Raw genomic sequence first — 15,372 nt, 5'->3', positions numbered from 1 at the left:
TGTATTTAGGGAGTAGAATTATTCTTAAATATTGATGCTCACAAATAGAGATTCTAATAATTCATGTAATTAATCTCTAAGTGTGACTATAAGTAAAAATAACTGCGTGTGCTGCAGAGACTCTGACCTGCAGCTGCTGCAGCTTCAGCTGAGTTTCTTCGTCCTCGTCCTCCTCACGTTCAGGTGAATCGAGCAGATGTTTGACGGAGGACAAAGACAAGGAGACGTCGTGAAGAACAAGAAACAAATCCTCGTCCAGCGTCTGACGGGAAACCTGAAGTCACAAATATGAAGAAAAACAGACAAAAGACACATTTATCACATGCAAACATCGACTCGGTGAGAAAACAACTTTATTTGTGTTATTTTCTGACTCATTTGGCTCCAAACTACATGAATCAGGAGAATAGTTTCATTATCTTATCTTTCATGTTTGTCGTTTTGTTCTTTTTCATGGTGTGCGATCAAAAACTACGACCCGTGGTGAGACATTAAAAACAACTTTAATTTCCCAGCACGTCACATTTCAAACAAAAACAAATTAGATTTGACATTTTGATCTACAAAGACTCAACTCATTTATGCTTTTAATACAAGTATCACTGTTTATCTTATTATTATTTATTTAACTTCCCAAACGTCGGTCACTGTCTGTCATTTTGATTTGATTCCAGTTGTTTACATCCATCCCTTACTGTGAATAACATTAGAGATAAAATAAAAATTATATAAAACATACACATAAATATAATTTAATTATGCTATATTTTCTAATTTAAGGTGTCTTGGGAAGTACTTGTTTTGAGCCTACAAGACTATTTATTTGATTTAAAGATAACAGAGGATGAGCTTTTAGCCCGATTACGTCATCAAAAAGCTAATAATAAGTTAAACTTTGGTCCTGATCAGCGTTCTGAATAAGCTATCTTAGCTTACTTAGCTTGTAAAGCTAATAATGTGTTGCTAAAGTCAGACAAATACACGCGTGGCTTAGCTGCCTTAGCTTGACAGTAAACAACTACAGCAACAGAGAAGCTAATGCTATGAAACGTTATGCTAAAGATGCTAACACTGTACAAACTCATGTGACATAAATGCTAACGCTACAGGAGCTACAGTAACTACAGTAACAAACAGAGCCCTCACGCTGATAAAGTGATAAAACTCACTGCACATAAATCAATAATCTATGAATCGATGACGCGAAGGCAGGTTGTTCTGCGCAGTTCATTCACACAGCGCTGTTGCGTTAGCTAGGTGCTATCAGCCAATCAGAAAACAGTATTTCTTGTCTCCAGGTAAATAAACACGCGGCAGTTGTTGCAGAACGGCTGGGAAACCCGGCGTCACGAGACTCGCGTTTTCTCGCGGTATTCTCGCACGGAAATACGCTGTAAATGTTGTAAACACGACAGAAACGGAGCAGTGTTTTCTACCGAGCGATTAAATAGGAGATTAATTATATCTGCGTTGTAATTCAGAGACATACGATGTGGCGACAAAACGAGATATTTTATTCTGGAAAAGTCATGTTTTATTTTATATTTCCTACTTCCTCCCGCTCGTGCTGAATTCCGTTAAATTTAAGCGGCTCTGCTGCGGCATCCGCCGGAAATAGAAGTGCTGCGTATCCACTCCATTATTAAAAACTTTGAGTAATATACAATTTATATAATAAAGTATAATAAATATGACCAAAGCTACAACAAAAGGTATGTACATTAAGAGCTAATGCTATAATGTTTAGACAACAACTAAAATGCTAATACTGTCAAATAAATAAAGCAACAGAGAAGCTAATGCTATAAAATCTACAGTTATGAAAAGATGCTAACACTGTAAAAACAGCCATCAAGTATTAAAACGGAAGCTATAAAAAAGACTAAAGCAAAAAAGGCGATATAATACTATTGTTATATATTTTGAAAAAACGAGAAAGCCAGACACTAAAATGCTAACACTGTTAAAAACTAAAGCAACAGAGAAGCTACAGTTATGAAAGATGCTAGCAAATGCGACATAAATGTTAATTCTATAAGAGCTACAATAACAGGAAAAATAAACTAAAAGCTACAACAAAAGTTACGTAAACGTACAAACAGCTAATTCTATAACGTTTAAACTAAAATTAAAAAGCTAACACTAAAAACTACACCCACAAAGCTAATGCTATAAAAGCTACAGTAATGAAAGACGCTAACACTGTAAAAGCAAATGTGACATAAATGTAAATTCTATCAGAGCTACAAAAACAAAAATGAGGAAAAATAAACTAAAAGCTACAACAAAAGTTACGTGAACGTACAAACAGCTAATGCTATAACGTTTAAACTATAAATTAAAAGGCTAACACTGTAAAAACTTCAGCTACAAAGTTTAAAACTGAAGCCACAAAAAGCTAAAACTGAAAAAAGCTAAAGAATGTGTTATAAAAATTATAATAACACACAATTCATATAATAAAGTATATAAATATAATTAAAGCTACAACAAAAGTTATGTAAATGTAAAAAGAGCTAATGCTACAACGTTTAAACTACAACTAAAATGCAAAAACTGTTAAAGACTAAAGCAACAGAGAAGCTAATGTTATAAAAGCTACAGTTATGAAAGATGCTAACACTGTAAAAACAAATGTGACATTAATGTTCATTCTATAAGAGCTACGATAACAAAAATGAGGAAAAATAAACTAAAAGCTACAACAAAAGTTACGTAAAAATTCAAAAACAGCTAATGCTATTACGTATACACAAAAAAATGTAAAGTTCTAAAACTATAAAAAGCTAAAGACCTAATGCTATAACGTTTAAACTACAACTAAAATGCTAACACTGTTAAAAACTACAGCAACAGGGAAGCTAATGCTATAAAAGCTACAGTTATGAAAGATGCTAACACTGTAAAAAATACAGCCATAAAGTTTTAAAACTGAAGCAATAAAAAGCTAGAGACTAAAGCAAAAACAGTGATAAAATACTATTGTTATATAAAGCCAGACACTAAAATGCTAACACTAGAAACTAATGCAACAGAGAAGTTAATGCTATAAAAGAGTTATGAAAGATGCTAACACTGTAAAAACAAATGCGACATAAATGTTAATTATATAAGAGCTACAATAACAAAAATGAGGAAAAATACACTAAAAGCTACAACAAAATTCAAAACAGCTAATGCTATAATGTTTACACTAAATTAAAAAAGCTAAAACTATAAAATAATGTCAGTATACGTGAATATTTGTCTTGATTTAAGCTTCATTTCTGTTCCAGTGTTCACTTTTATCACTTTTTGTTTATCCAAGGTAATAAATATATGAAATATAATCACTGAACCGTGACTTTAGAGCGGTGAGCGTGCAGAGGTGAAATGTGGTGACCTCCATTACTGCGTGATAATGTAGAGAAGCATCACCTCGTCCAGACTCTCAGCCTCAGCTCTCACTCCCAGTTCCTGGAGACGCCTGATGAGACTCTGAGGGACAATCGTACGTCCTGCTGTTCCATCAGAGCGTCTGCGTCTCCTCCACCAGTCTGACACCTTCACCAGGAGAAGACGGAGTCACACATCAGCCTCATCAGGCTCTGCAGGAGCCTCACAGGTGATAATCATCTGCTCTCTTCTCTGTTTGAAAAGTGATAATCGAGCTCTTCAAGCTTTACCTCAGAGGGAGGAAGCAGCCAGAGCTGCTCCACAGACAGGAACCCACTGTGAAGACCGGCCCACTTCTTCTCCTGATCCATGGCGCGCACATCAGGCCCAGCAGGAGGCCCCCTACAGGCGGCGAGAGAGAAGACGGCCACAAAGAAGAAGAAGAAGAAGAGGCTGGAAATGAACACTGCAGTTCACCTACACTCTCTCACTTTCTTTCATTATAGTAGAAAACACATGTAAAAGAACGGTAAAGACGAGTGTGTGACAATAATCACAGTAATAATAATGATGATGATGATGTTACCATGGCGACGGCAGACTGAGCTCCTCTGACTCTTGGCTGCATAGTCGAGCGATGGCCTGAGTCAGACCTCTCTGTTCACTCAGATCCTGCTCCAGCTCCTAAACAACAACAACAACAACAACAATAATAATAAACATGAGTCGGCACATTTAGAGACTTTAAAGACACGAAAACTGTATTTTCATGTGTTTTTTATGTGATTTAAAGCTTGTTTTTATTGTTTTTTTTCTTCTCTGACTTATTATTATTTATTATGAAGCACTTTGGGCAAATGTTTTTGCTTTTAAATGCTTTATAAATAAACTTGACCTTGATTATGACTGAAAATAAACGTGCTGCTCTGTCGATTCACATATTAATGTTCATGTAAACAACTTCGCTGTGAGATTATCAGTGAGTTCTTGTGTCTTGCGAGATTAAAACTGGCTCTAAATTAAAACATTTCAAATGATAAATATCACAGGGAGTGAAACTAAATCACAGAGGAGCTGAAATGAAAACCAGTGTTAGATTATGTAAAACTCACAAAAACAACAAGATTAGAGATTAAATATGAGGCTAAATATCAACATATATATATATATCAGTTAAAATAGAACATAAATGTAGAAGAACCTTTATGAACCATTTTCCATTCAAATCACAGGATATTGAAGTATTTTTCTCCATATATTTCTTTTACAAAGTAACATGATAATCTCACATCCTGACCTCAGGGACCGAACACTGTGAGTGTGACGGTCCGACTGAGGGCCGTGAGCCTCAGGTTGGACACACCCACCTTCTGCTGCTGCAGACTGTTCTGTCTGAGGAACTTGTTTCTGGGCGAGGAGAAGATTTCCTGAACGCTGCTGCTGCGGCGCCTCAGCTCAGCCTGAGGGGGGCGCTGTGACTGAGGGAGGAAGAGGAGCAGGAATTAGATTCAACTATTATAAATATAAGAAATGTTTACTGTTACTTTCAGATCCAAAATTACACAGAAATTAATTATTTTACTCTTTTTTTTTTACAGTATTAAACTATGTTGTGACTGTAGTTGATAGATTTATTGATTGATTATGGACCTGTTGTTGTTGTTGTTGTTGTTGTGTCTCCTCCTCCTCTTTGTCCTGCAGAAGATTCTGGAAGGAAACCAGCTTCTGTTTCAGGAGCTTCACTTTGGAGAAGAGCATCTCTGCTGCCTCCTGCTGGGAGACAACCAGACCCAGGTCTGGACCCAGGTCTGGTCCTGGTTCAGGACCCAGGTCTGATACTGGTTCAGGTCCCAGGTCAGAGACTGGACCGAGCGCTGACAGACTGTCCATCTTCTGCTGGATCTCCAGGAACATCTCCTAAAGATCAGACGTCACACGTTACTGAAACACACTGACCTTTGACCTTTGAGGTCATGTTGTTACATTTAAATGTCCTAGAAACAATGAATTAACAAAAACATGAAAGAAAACTTTATTCATTTAATGTTTTATGTTATTTAAAAAAACATTTTTGGTGAAAAGTTAGATTATATCCAGGAAATTTAAATAAATAAATGTGTTTATGAGTTTTTTATGAGTGGAAAAGTGTGTGTGTGTGTATGTGTGTGTATGCGTGTGTGTGTGTGTGTGTAAGTGACTCAGAGAAGTTAAACCTGTTTTTCTGTCTGTGTTTTTTTTTAACTCTTTCATCATCACTGATTTCTTTGGTAATTTTTTGTTCTTAGATTTGATTAAAACTTTAAAGCAGCTCTTTATTATTGTTCGTTTTTACCTTTAACATCATCTCATTTGAATGAATCATGTCAACAAACAAACAAACAAAACTATTCAAATTCACCATTGCTGTAGAAACGGGGCAGACGGCACAAAATGGCCGCCTCTGTGACATTTAAACTGCTTTTTCTAGGTGATTTTTGTAGACTTAAATGTACATTATTCTTTATTTTTATTATTATTTATTACCTATTGTATTACTCTGACCTTATCTTATCTTACAGGTGAAATATTTTTTTCATCATAAATGTTTGTTTTTTTATTGTGAAATAAACAACACTTTTATTTTGAAATTGTACATTTAAATAGCATTAATGTGAGATTCATGATGTCATACTAAGAGGCTCCGCCCCCCTCCTGTATTATCTGGGACATAAAATCATTATCTCTCTGAACTGTAAACAGTGGGCGTGTCTGTGCCCCTCCCCCTTCTCTGGTGTGGGCGTGGCTTACCTGGCAGGTGACCAGCTGCTGCTCCACGCTCTCCTGCATGACGACGACGCCGCCGCACGGACCTGCAGCTTCTCCCAGGATCCTCTGGGCTTCCTGTAGCCACGCCTCCAGCTGACCTGCCCTCTGCAGGCACACATGGAGACCAGGACCAGGACCAGGACCAGGACCAGGACCAGGACCAGGACCAGGACCAGGTTCAGGTCCAGGCTCCTGCGCTGCCTGAGACACAAAGACAACACACCTGTCTGAGGCTCCCTGCTGCTCCACAGTCACAGGTGAGAGGGTGAGAGAGGGTGAGAGACACCTGTGCGACCTCGTCTTTCCTCTCCCTCTCTTTCTTTCTCTTTCACACTCTCTCTCCCCCTCTCTCGCCCCATCGGCCCCTCCCACTTCCTGGTGCGGTGACCTCGTCTCCTGTGACAGCGACGACGACTCAGCAGAAACAACAACAACAGGCCTCAGGCGACAGGAGGGGGCGGAGCCAAGGAAAAACAAACAAACTGTTTCCTCATTCACTCACTCAGTCAGTCATTAATCACCTCATCTCACCCTCTTTAATCTCCTAATCCCAATCTCAATATTCCTGAGCGTCGCAGCAGCAGGTGAACAAACGCCAAGAGTCATCAAATGACAACATGATTAATGGCCTTACATTTACCCACAGAGATAAAAGAAGATTTAAGTGTTTTCTGCCTTTAACTTTAACATTATTTTATTATATATTTCAAAATAATCTTGGTTTTCGTCGGGAAAAATAATCTAATTTTAAGGAAAAATACAACTTAATCTTAATCAGATATTTCAACAAACTGAAACCATGTATGTTCTAAGGAAATTCTAAGGTTTTAATTCTTAAAGTCAGTTTAAAAGAATAAGAACTAATTTTCTTCACGACTTTCTTACATTTTAGACCCGTTTTCTTTAGATTTAGACCTGATTTTTTTACTAATTTTAAGGAACATTTAGAGTCTAAAGGCTACTTTTAAAGTTTTCTAGTCAAGCAAAAATGTACAAGAACGTAGTATTTTATTTACCCGAAGTACCCCAAAAACTGTAGAATCCGACTTTCGACTACAACTGGAACGCACCATGTGTTAGCAGGTTAGGGGGTGGAGGCCGTTTTCTTTTAAACGTTCCAGCTGCTGCAGGACGACTTCTAATCGTGGGCTTAAGTTTGATGGGAGATCTAAAGAACAAGTTCACATCTTTTCCAACAGGAAACTGAAGTTTGTAAACCACTCACTCTCCCACACCAAAGCTCATAGAGAAAACCAGTGATTTTAGCTCACAGGGACACAGGAGCTGCTGGTCTACTGCTGCCTCGTGTGGTCACTTTGTGTCACTGTAGTATGTCGAAATTAATTATTGTAAAAGCCGAATTCACTAAAATCAGTCATTGTAAGTTAGTGATGGAGGCAGCAGTGGATCAACAACTCCTGTGAACTCCTGTGTGCTGTGTGTGTGAAATCACTGGTTTTCTCTATGGGCTTTGGTGTGGGAGAGTGAGTGGTTTATAAACGTCAGTTTCCTGTTGTTAAAGTCCGACTAACAGTGAAGATAAAGACGTGAACGCGTTCTTAAAGACGTCGCAGACTCAAACAGACGTCGGTGAGTCTTGTTATTCAGTGGCTAAAATCAGCGTTAGCCTGTTTCCTGTGGATTGTCAAACACAGCACAGTTAGGGTTCAGTCACAGAAACACACGTTAGAGCTGAAACAGTAACAGAGAGACGCAGGAGTGGTGGTTTATTGTTTGTATTTGTGTATCATGTGTGGACAGAGTGGAAAGACAAAAGTACAGGTTCAGCACATGCTATATAATAATAATGTAAGACACTTCAGTACGACTCCAGGTGGAAACCTCACGTCCTGAGCCTTTTTAGGCTTTTATTCTGTATTTTTACATCAATCTTTGAGCGTTGATATTGATGAATTAGTGCAGTTTTCAAACAGATTAAATCTAAACTGAATCAAACATGGAGGTTTTCACCTGCAGCAGCAGAGTGTTAATCACTTTAATGTCAAACCAGTGCATTTTCATGGCCACGATCACTAAAGACTGTCCTGAAGAGATTAAATCTGATTATACTGATCAACTCTGTCAACAGCAGTTTATTCAAGGTCATATTTAGATATTTATGGAAATAAAAATGGCAGATGCATAAGAAGCAAGCAGACAAGTTTCTTTATTTACTTGCAAAAATGAGCTCAGACAGTAAAACAAGAAGCTTTCTTTAAATCAGTGATCCCTCAAAGACACATTAGAAAAACATGGTTCACAAAAATAAGGAGACTTTTCTTTCTGCCTTTTTATAAAAACACCGTCCACCACAGAACGTCTGCTCTCTAACAACCGTCACCATGACGACCACAGCGGTGAAATCCTTCACGTAAACACACGCACACACGCTAACCTCCGAAAAAAAAGCTGCTTCCCCCGTCATTTATTTATTTATATTTTTTAATGTTTTTTTTTTTATGTAAACAAAACAAGGCCACACACATCTGGAATCCTCTGCCATGTAAATGCACTGAAGTGTTTGAGGAGACATTTCTACAAGAAGAAGTCAGGACATCTACGGGTTTGTGTGCTCTAGAAAGAAGTCACGAGTGAGCTCCAGGTCTCGTTTCTAGAAGATTCCCCAAGACCTCGGAGTCTTGGCTACGAAGAGTTCTACGGTCGGATAGAAACTGGAAGATCTAGATTAGGAGTAGCTGGTGTTTCTAGGAGTTCTGATGTTTTTGTAGAGGAAAGAAAAAGTTATAGAAGACGTTGGGGAACGAGGGGTTTGTGTAAGAACACGTCAGGTGTTCTTGACTCGATTGAAAGAAAAACAAACACTCTAGAGTCATTTCTAGAAGTTACAAGGTTGGCAGTTTTTGGAAAAGTCACGAGGGAGCTCCAGGTCTCGTTTCTAGAAGATTCCCCAAGACCTCGGGGTCTTGGCTACGAAGAGTTCTACGGTTGGATAGAAACTGGAAGATCTAGATTAGAAGTAGCTGGTGTTTTGAGGTTTGGTTCTACCAAGAAAGAAAATGTTCTAGAAGGCGTTGGGGAACGAGGGGTTTGTGTTAGAACACGTTAGTTGTTCGAGACTTGATTGAAAGAAAACCAATCTCGGAAAAATTCTTTGTGAGCTCTTGAAGGTTCCAAAAGCCTTGGAATCGTGGCATTTATTCTAGAAGAAGCTCAACGCTTGGTAGATTAGAAGTAGTTGGTGTTTATAGGAGTTCTGATGTTTTTGTAGGGGAAAGAAAAAGTTCTAGAAGACCTTGGGGAACGAGGGGTTTGCGTTAGAACATGAATGAATGAATGAATGAATGAATGAATGAATGGTTCCCAAAGCCTTGGAATCGTGGCATTATTCTAGAAGAAGCTCAACGCTTGGTAGATTAGAATTATCTTTGTGTTCTTGGTTTGGTTCGACCAAAAGTCAGGAGTTCTAAGGGCTTTTGTTGCAGAGAAAAGGAAAACATTCTAGAAGACGTCAAAGGTTCTACAGATGGATCAAGAAGTCAGGAGTTCATACGAGAGGGAGGTTCAGATTTTGATCTGGAATCAAGACGTAATTCCAGAAGATACCGGTTCTTAAAGTGGGGATCTGGAACAATTTGGTTGTAGAAGAATCTCATGTTCTAGATTTGTCTTGAGATGAAATGATGAGTCATAATCTGACACAAAATCTTCCAGAACCGAGTTGAGCTCACAGATTTGCGAGATATATTTGTCAGTTGTATTTGTTGTAGATTTAGTTCTAGAAAACAGATATATAGGGGACAGGTACAGTTTGGAATTCTAGTCTTTGCTCAGGAGGACTGGACTACAAAGACCATGTTGAAGATAAGCCTTTAGATCTAGATTTGATTGTAGAATTGATTTTAAAGTCATGAATCATCAAAAGTGAGAAGATCTACAGACTCAACAGTTGTAGAAAACACTGGTGTGGTTGGGTTGATTCTAAAAGGAGAAGGTTCTAAGCTCTAGATTTAGGAGACGACACATTTCTGCTGGGGGTCAGAAGAGTCTGGTTTGGAGGCTTTTGCGGTGGTTAGGGTGGTGTTTACCATGCTCTCTTTAGGCAGCGACTGAGCTGCGACTGTGTCCACAGGGTTTGATAAAGCCTCTGCTGAACTTGCTCCTGTGACGTCGTCCTGAAGAAACATGAGCAGGGTTAGAAGATCAGTCAGGTCAGTGCGTTAAAGACATGAGGCAGTCACACAGTTATTCAGACACTCTGTTAAAGGAAGGGACACAACGTTACAGTTACGCTAACTCCTGCGTCACCTGCTCTACGGTTCACCAACAAAAAACAAACGATATAAATGTCAAATATGTCTTAAAATATCTTCTAGTACAACATTTAGTGACACTTTGGTTCCTCAAGTTGGTCTGTTTTCATTCCAGAAGAGAAATTGGAAGATCTAGATTCGGTCCTGGAAGTAGCTCTTGGTTTGGTTCCACAAAAAAGTAAAGAGTTGTGAGGCTTTTTTTTCAGAGGAAAGACAGAAGTTCCAGAAGACTTCAAAGGTTCTACAGGTGAATGAAGAAGTATGGAGTTTATACGAGAGGGAGGTTCAGATTTTCATCTGGAATTTCAGGTTTGAACGTCAATTTCCTCAAAGACGTGAAAACCTTAAATTCCAGAAGATAGCAGTCTGGTGAAACCAGTTTTGCTCACAGAGGTGTTTTTAGATGTTGTTAAATTATATTTATTCAGGTTTGGATGAGGTTGAAATCAACACTTTTAGAGAATTCTTCTTAGTGAGAATGCTAAAAAATTCAATTTGAGTGCATTTTAAGTAATTTCTGATCACTTTGGAAATACTGAATATAGCCACAATTATCCTGAGAAACAATAATGAGGTTTGAGTTACCTGTGTTTCTTCTGGACTGGGTTCAGAGCTTTGTCCAGTGGCTTCAGCAGCAGCTTCAGAAGCTTCAGGAGCTTCAGGAACAGCTTCAAGAGCTTCAAGAGCTTCAGCATCTTCAGGAGCTTCAGGAACAGCTTCAAGAGCTTCAAGAGCTTCAGGAGCTTCAAGAGCTTCAAGAGCTTCAGGAGCTTCAAGAGCTTCAGCATCTTCAGGAGCTTCAGACTCCTCTGGACCTAAAACCTCCGTCACCTCCTGACACCAACAACGACACATGTCAGAACTCGTCTGTTTACTCAGAACCAGGTGAAAATGAAGACTCAGTCACTCGTCTGCTGCTCACTGCTGCTGTCACTGTCACTAAAGCCTAATCCACACTGCCCTCTAGTGGAAGAACAAAACCCAGAAGAGGGAAAGAGTGTGACGAGAGATTAGTGAGATGAATGAAGGATGAAGGTAGTAGATGTGAGGAGCAGAGTGACCCAGGTCAGGGATTATTATCCACACAGCTGTTACACAGAATTATGACTAATCTGTAATTTAACTGAAACTTTCAGATTATTATTTCTGTTTTCCAGTGTGGAAACTGTGTAAAGTCTGACTGAGGGTCTGAGAGGGTTAGAAGAAGAGGACAGAGAAGAGTATGACACTTTAGTTTGTACGTTTCTGTCTCCACTGTTGCTCTGGACAGCCTTTGTTTACCTGAGGAGGAGCAGAAGAGCCCAGGAAAGTTTCCCAGAGCCACCACCAAACACCTCCTCCTCCACCTCCTCCTCTCTGCTCCTCACTGCTGTCTTTTTTCTCTGCAGCTTCTTCAGCCTGGAGCACTTTGCCTTGGTGCTCGTGCTGTTGACATGGAAACACGGGGCGGGGGGGGAAGGAGCAGGGGGCGGAGCAGGGGGCGGGTCAAAAGTATGCCTGTTTTTTAATTATGCACTAAAAGCAGCACATGATGTTTCACCTTTTTAGATGTTTCTTTAAATAATAACGTTGAGTTTTGCAGTGATGCATATTTTTCTATATTATATATTTCTTGACCAGGTCAAACTGATTTTAACCACTTAATAGAGACTCACCTTATGAATCTGTGTCAGTTTAAGTCTTCAGAAGGAATTTATTTCACTTTATTTGAAATTTGTTTGTAAACCACTCACTCTGCCACACCAAATCCCATAGAGAAAATCAGTGATTTTAGCTCACAGGGACACAGGAGCTGCTGGTCTACTGCTGCCTCGTGTGGTCACTTTGTGTCACTGAAATAAGTAGGATTTTTAATGCCGAATATTACAAAATCAGACATTTTAAGTTAGTGATGGAGGCAGCAGTGGATCAACAACTCCTGTGAACTCCTGTGTGCTGGGATGTTAAAATCACTGATTTTCACTATGGGCTTTGGTGTGGGAGAGTGAGTGGTTTACAAACTTTGGTTTCCTGTTGGAAAAATCTGTCTGACAGTGAGACAAAGACATAAAGACATTCTTAAGATATCACAGACTTAAACTGACGATGATTTTATTTGATAACTATTTTGTTAACCTGTATTTCAAACTTTGTAAACCACTCACTCTCCCACACCAAAGCCCATAGAGTAAACCAGTGATTTTAACATCACAGCACACAGGAGTTCACAGGAGTTGTTGATCCACTGCTGCCTCCATCACTAACTTCACATGTCTTATTTTGTCAATTCGGCACTCATTTTCTCTATGGGCTTTGGTGTGGGAGAGTGAGTGGTTTACCAACTTCAGTTTCCTGTTGTTAAAGTCTGTCTAACAGTGAAGATAAAGACGTGAACATGTTCTGAAGACATCACAGACTTAAACTGATGTAGATTTAAACATTTTTCTGATGCTCAAAAAAATATAATTTTTAAGTAAATGACAACATCACGATTATGATGTGAAAACGTTACTTGTGATGAATTCACAGCAAAGCCGCAAACATCGGTCGATTGTCCCAGAGACGCCTGAGTGTTATAGGATTTAATGAAGCAAAAATAAAAAATAAAAAATAAAAAGACATGAGAAGTGAGTTTAAGGCAAGCAGGGAAAACACACAGGAGCAATATTTCACACAGTTTGTTAATAACATGTTAGTCACGCCCACTCTGGACTTTGTTCTGTTTACTAACACTTCATCGTGACGTCAGTGTGAGGACACAGAGTGAGGACACAGAGTGAGGACACAGTGTGAGGACACAGTGTGAGGACACAGTGTGAGGACACAGAGTGAGGACACAGAGTGAGGACACAGTGTGATGGAGACGAGTGAGGACACAGAGTGAGGACACAGAGTGAGGACACAGAGTGAGGACACAGTGTGAGGATACAGAGTGAGGACACAGTGCGAATGAGTGAGAGGACAGCGTCTCCCTGTTTGTCTTACCTGAGCGGGCTCAGGTGTCCTCTGCTCAGGTGTTGACCTCTCCACCGTCAACAATGCGGCTCCCCTTCTCTTCAGGACGTCGTCTTCCACGTGGACAATTTTGATGTGTCCGTCCTCTGTGTTGTCTTCCTTCTGAGGAAAACAGCAAATGAAGGACACATTTAAGAGCCTTTTAAGGGCATTTCCATTCAATTTAAGAGGTTTACATTCACAAAATCTACACATTAAGAGTGAGAATTCAACAGTTTTACGTTTATCAAATTCATTGTCTCTGTGGCATTCTGTGAATGCAGGATTTAAGGAATGTTTTAAGATTAAAGCTCAGTCCTGGAGCTGCACTGACCTCGTCCTCCACCTCACTGGTGCTGCTCTTCTGCTCAGCTGACTGAGCTTTGGTTTGGACCGGAGTCGCCGGCTGCTGGATGAACAGAGCAGGGACTTTCTGTGAGGGGAAAACAGAAGAAGAAGATTTTAAAGTGTTGATGGTTGGGTGGTGGACTGACTGACTGACTGACTGACTGACTGACTGACTGACTGACCTTCTCCAGTTCCAGCAGCTGAGTCTGGAGTTGATCCACGACGGAGAAGACAGTCAGAGTCTCCTCTGCCTTCTCTGGAAGACAAAGGCCAGGCTTACACTTCTGGATCTCGGCCACGGTTTTCCTCATGGACTGAATCCTCTGCTCCATCCCCTGCAAACCAAGTCAGGAAGTCCATCACCACTTCAGCTCCTCACACACACACACACAGATGTTTCCTGTTCCTCCTCTCACCTTCAGATGTTCCTCTCGTGGACTGGGGAAAGACTCTGGAGACGATAAAGAAGTCTTGATCTCAGCAACGTCGCTCTCCATCCGCCTGACCTCGCTCTCGATGGCCTCCACCTCCTGGAAATCCAGACGTCACAGATGAGACACAACACATCATATCGAAGAGAAAAAGAAGAAGAAGAAGGTCGTGGACTCACGGCGGCGGCGTGCTGCAGGTGAGCCAGAGGAGCGGTGAAGCTGTCTTGAACCACGGCCACCTGGTGGTCAGCGTCCAGCAGCTGCTGTTGGAGAGCAGTGACCTCGCAGACCTGAGACATGTCCTTCAGCACCGAGCTGAAGCCCTGCAGCGTGGTGCGGATCTGAGCCGAGTCGTCCAGCACCATCTGAGAAGAGAGGAGATGGAGATGAAAACTGTGGACACCACTTCGCTGTCTCTGCAGCAACATCAGCGACTCCTGCTCTGAGGTCGGTCACATCTCTGGTGACTTTCAGAAGATACTTAGATAGTTCTTCAGTGTTCTTCTAACCTGCAGAGACTGAACGTGGCTGCTCAGACACTTGGACGTGGTGTAGGTGCAGGGAGCAGCGAGCCACGACTGAGCTTCAGCCATCCAGCTCTTGGAGCTGCTGATCATCTCACGATGCTCCTGAAGCCACGTATGAGTCTGAGCAGGAACACACACACACACACACAGTTATAAAGAGTTGATCAAACATATAAACGTTAAATAGGTCAGAGATCTCTTTTCTGACCTTGCTGAGGAGCGTGGTCCTCTGCTCGGCCCGTTTGGACAGTTGGGAGTGAAGCTGCTGGACCTCCACCAGCTTCTCCGTGAGGCTCAGCGCCTCCTCTGGTTTGTCCAGGTCCTGCATGTCCACCTCGACCGACGCGAGACACGAGTGCCACACGTCCAGCTCGTCCCACACTCGCTGTGCAGGAAGACATGTTTTTAATCATCATATATTGTCATAAATTAGTTCATTTCATCAGTTTTCTGGTCTCCGCCCACCTTCTGAGTGACCTTTGCTTCGATCACAGTGGGGCTCCTCTGGTCCAGTCTGTCCTGAACTGACCTCAGTCCAGCCTGGAGCTCAGACAGTTTGGCCCCGAGTCTGTGGACAGGACCGCTCCTCTCTACGGCCTCGCCCACCTGACCAACACAAACACAAAGACGATCGCACTGAGA

At 40.8% G+C, this 15,372-nt stretch overlaps 2 protein-coding genes across 2 annotated transcripts in view; both read right to left on the bottom strand.

The window, feature by feature from the left end:
* Window positions 1-8,202, bottom strand: part of LOC310929336 (nesprin-2-like) — a gene marked incomplete at its 5' end in the record, with an annotated part of 50,174 nt that extends 41,972 nt beyond the window's left edge. The window contains 8 exons of the mRNA XM_083892058.1: window positions 128-274; window positions 3,418-3,543; window positions 3,666-3,777; window positions 3,962-4,059; window positions 4,743-4,853; window positions 5,026-5,292; window positions 6,163-6,285; window positions 8,152-8,202. Coding sequence (XP_083748184.1) covers window positions 128-274; window positions 3,418-3,543; window positions 3,666-3,777; window positions 3,962-4,059; window positions 4,743-4,853; window positions 5,026-5,292; window positions 6,163-6,285; window positions 8,152-8,202 — 1,035 coding nt within the window. The remainder of the gene's footprint in view (window positions 1-127; window positions 275-3,417; window positions 3,544-3,665; window positions 3,778-3,961; window positions 4,060-4,742; window positions 4,854-5,025; window positions 5,293-6,162; window positions 6,286-8,151) is intronic.
* Window positions 7,907-15,372, bottom strand: part of syne2b (spectrin repeat containing, nuclear envelope 2b) — a gene marked incomplete at its 5' end in the record, with an annotated part of 83,882 nt that continues 76,416 nt past the window's right edge. The window contains 10 exons of the mRNA XM_083892057.1: window positions 7,907-10,313; window positions 11,037-11,285; window positions 13,416-13,547; window positions 13,759-13,857; window positions 13,955-14,107; window positions 14,189-14,302; window positions 14,383-14,568; window positions 14,713-14,850; window positions 14,939-15,115; window positions 15,196-15,336. Coding sequence (XP_083748183.1) covers window positions 10,149-10,313; window positions 11,037-11,285; window positions 13,416-13,547; window positions 13,759-13,857; window positions 13,955-14,107; window positions 14,189-14,302; window positions 14,383-14,568; window positions 14,713-14,850; window positions 14,939-15,115; window positions 15,196-15,336 — 1,554 coding nt within the window. The 3' untranslated portion in view covers window positions 7,907-10,148. The remainder of the gene's footprint in view (window positions 10,314-11,036; window positions 11,286-13,415; window positions 13,548-13,758; window positions 13,858-13,954; window positions 14,108-14,188; window positions 14,303-14,382; window positions 14,569-14,712; window positions 14,851-14,938; window positions 15,116-15,195; window positions 15,337-15,372) is intronic.

Source organism: Microchirus variegatus, assembly GCF_963457635.1.
Source record: "Microchirus variegatus genome assembly, chromosome: 7".
In the NCBI taxonomy this organism is placed as follows: Eukaryota; Metazoa; Chordata; class Actinopteri; order Pleuronectiformes; family Soleidae; genus Microchirus; species Microchirus variegatus.
This window is presented reverse-complemented; position numbering and strand designations above follow the sequence as displayed.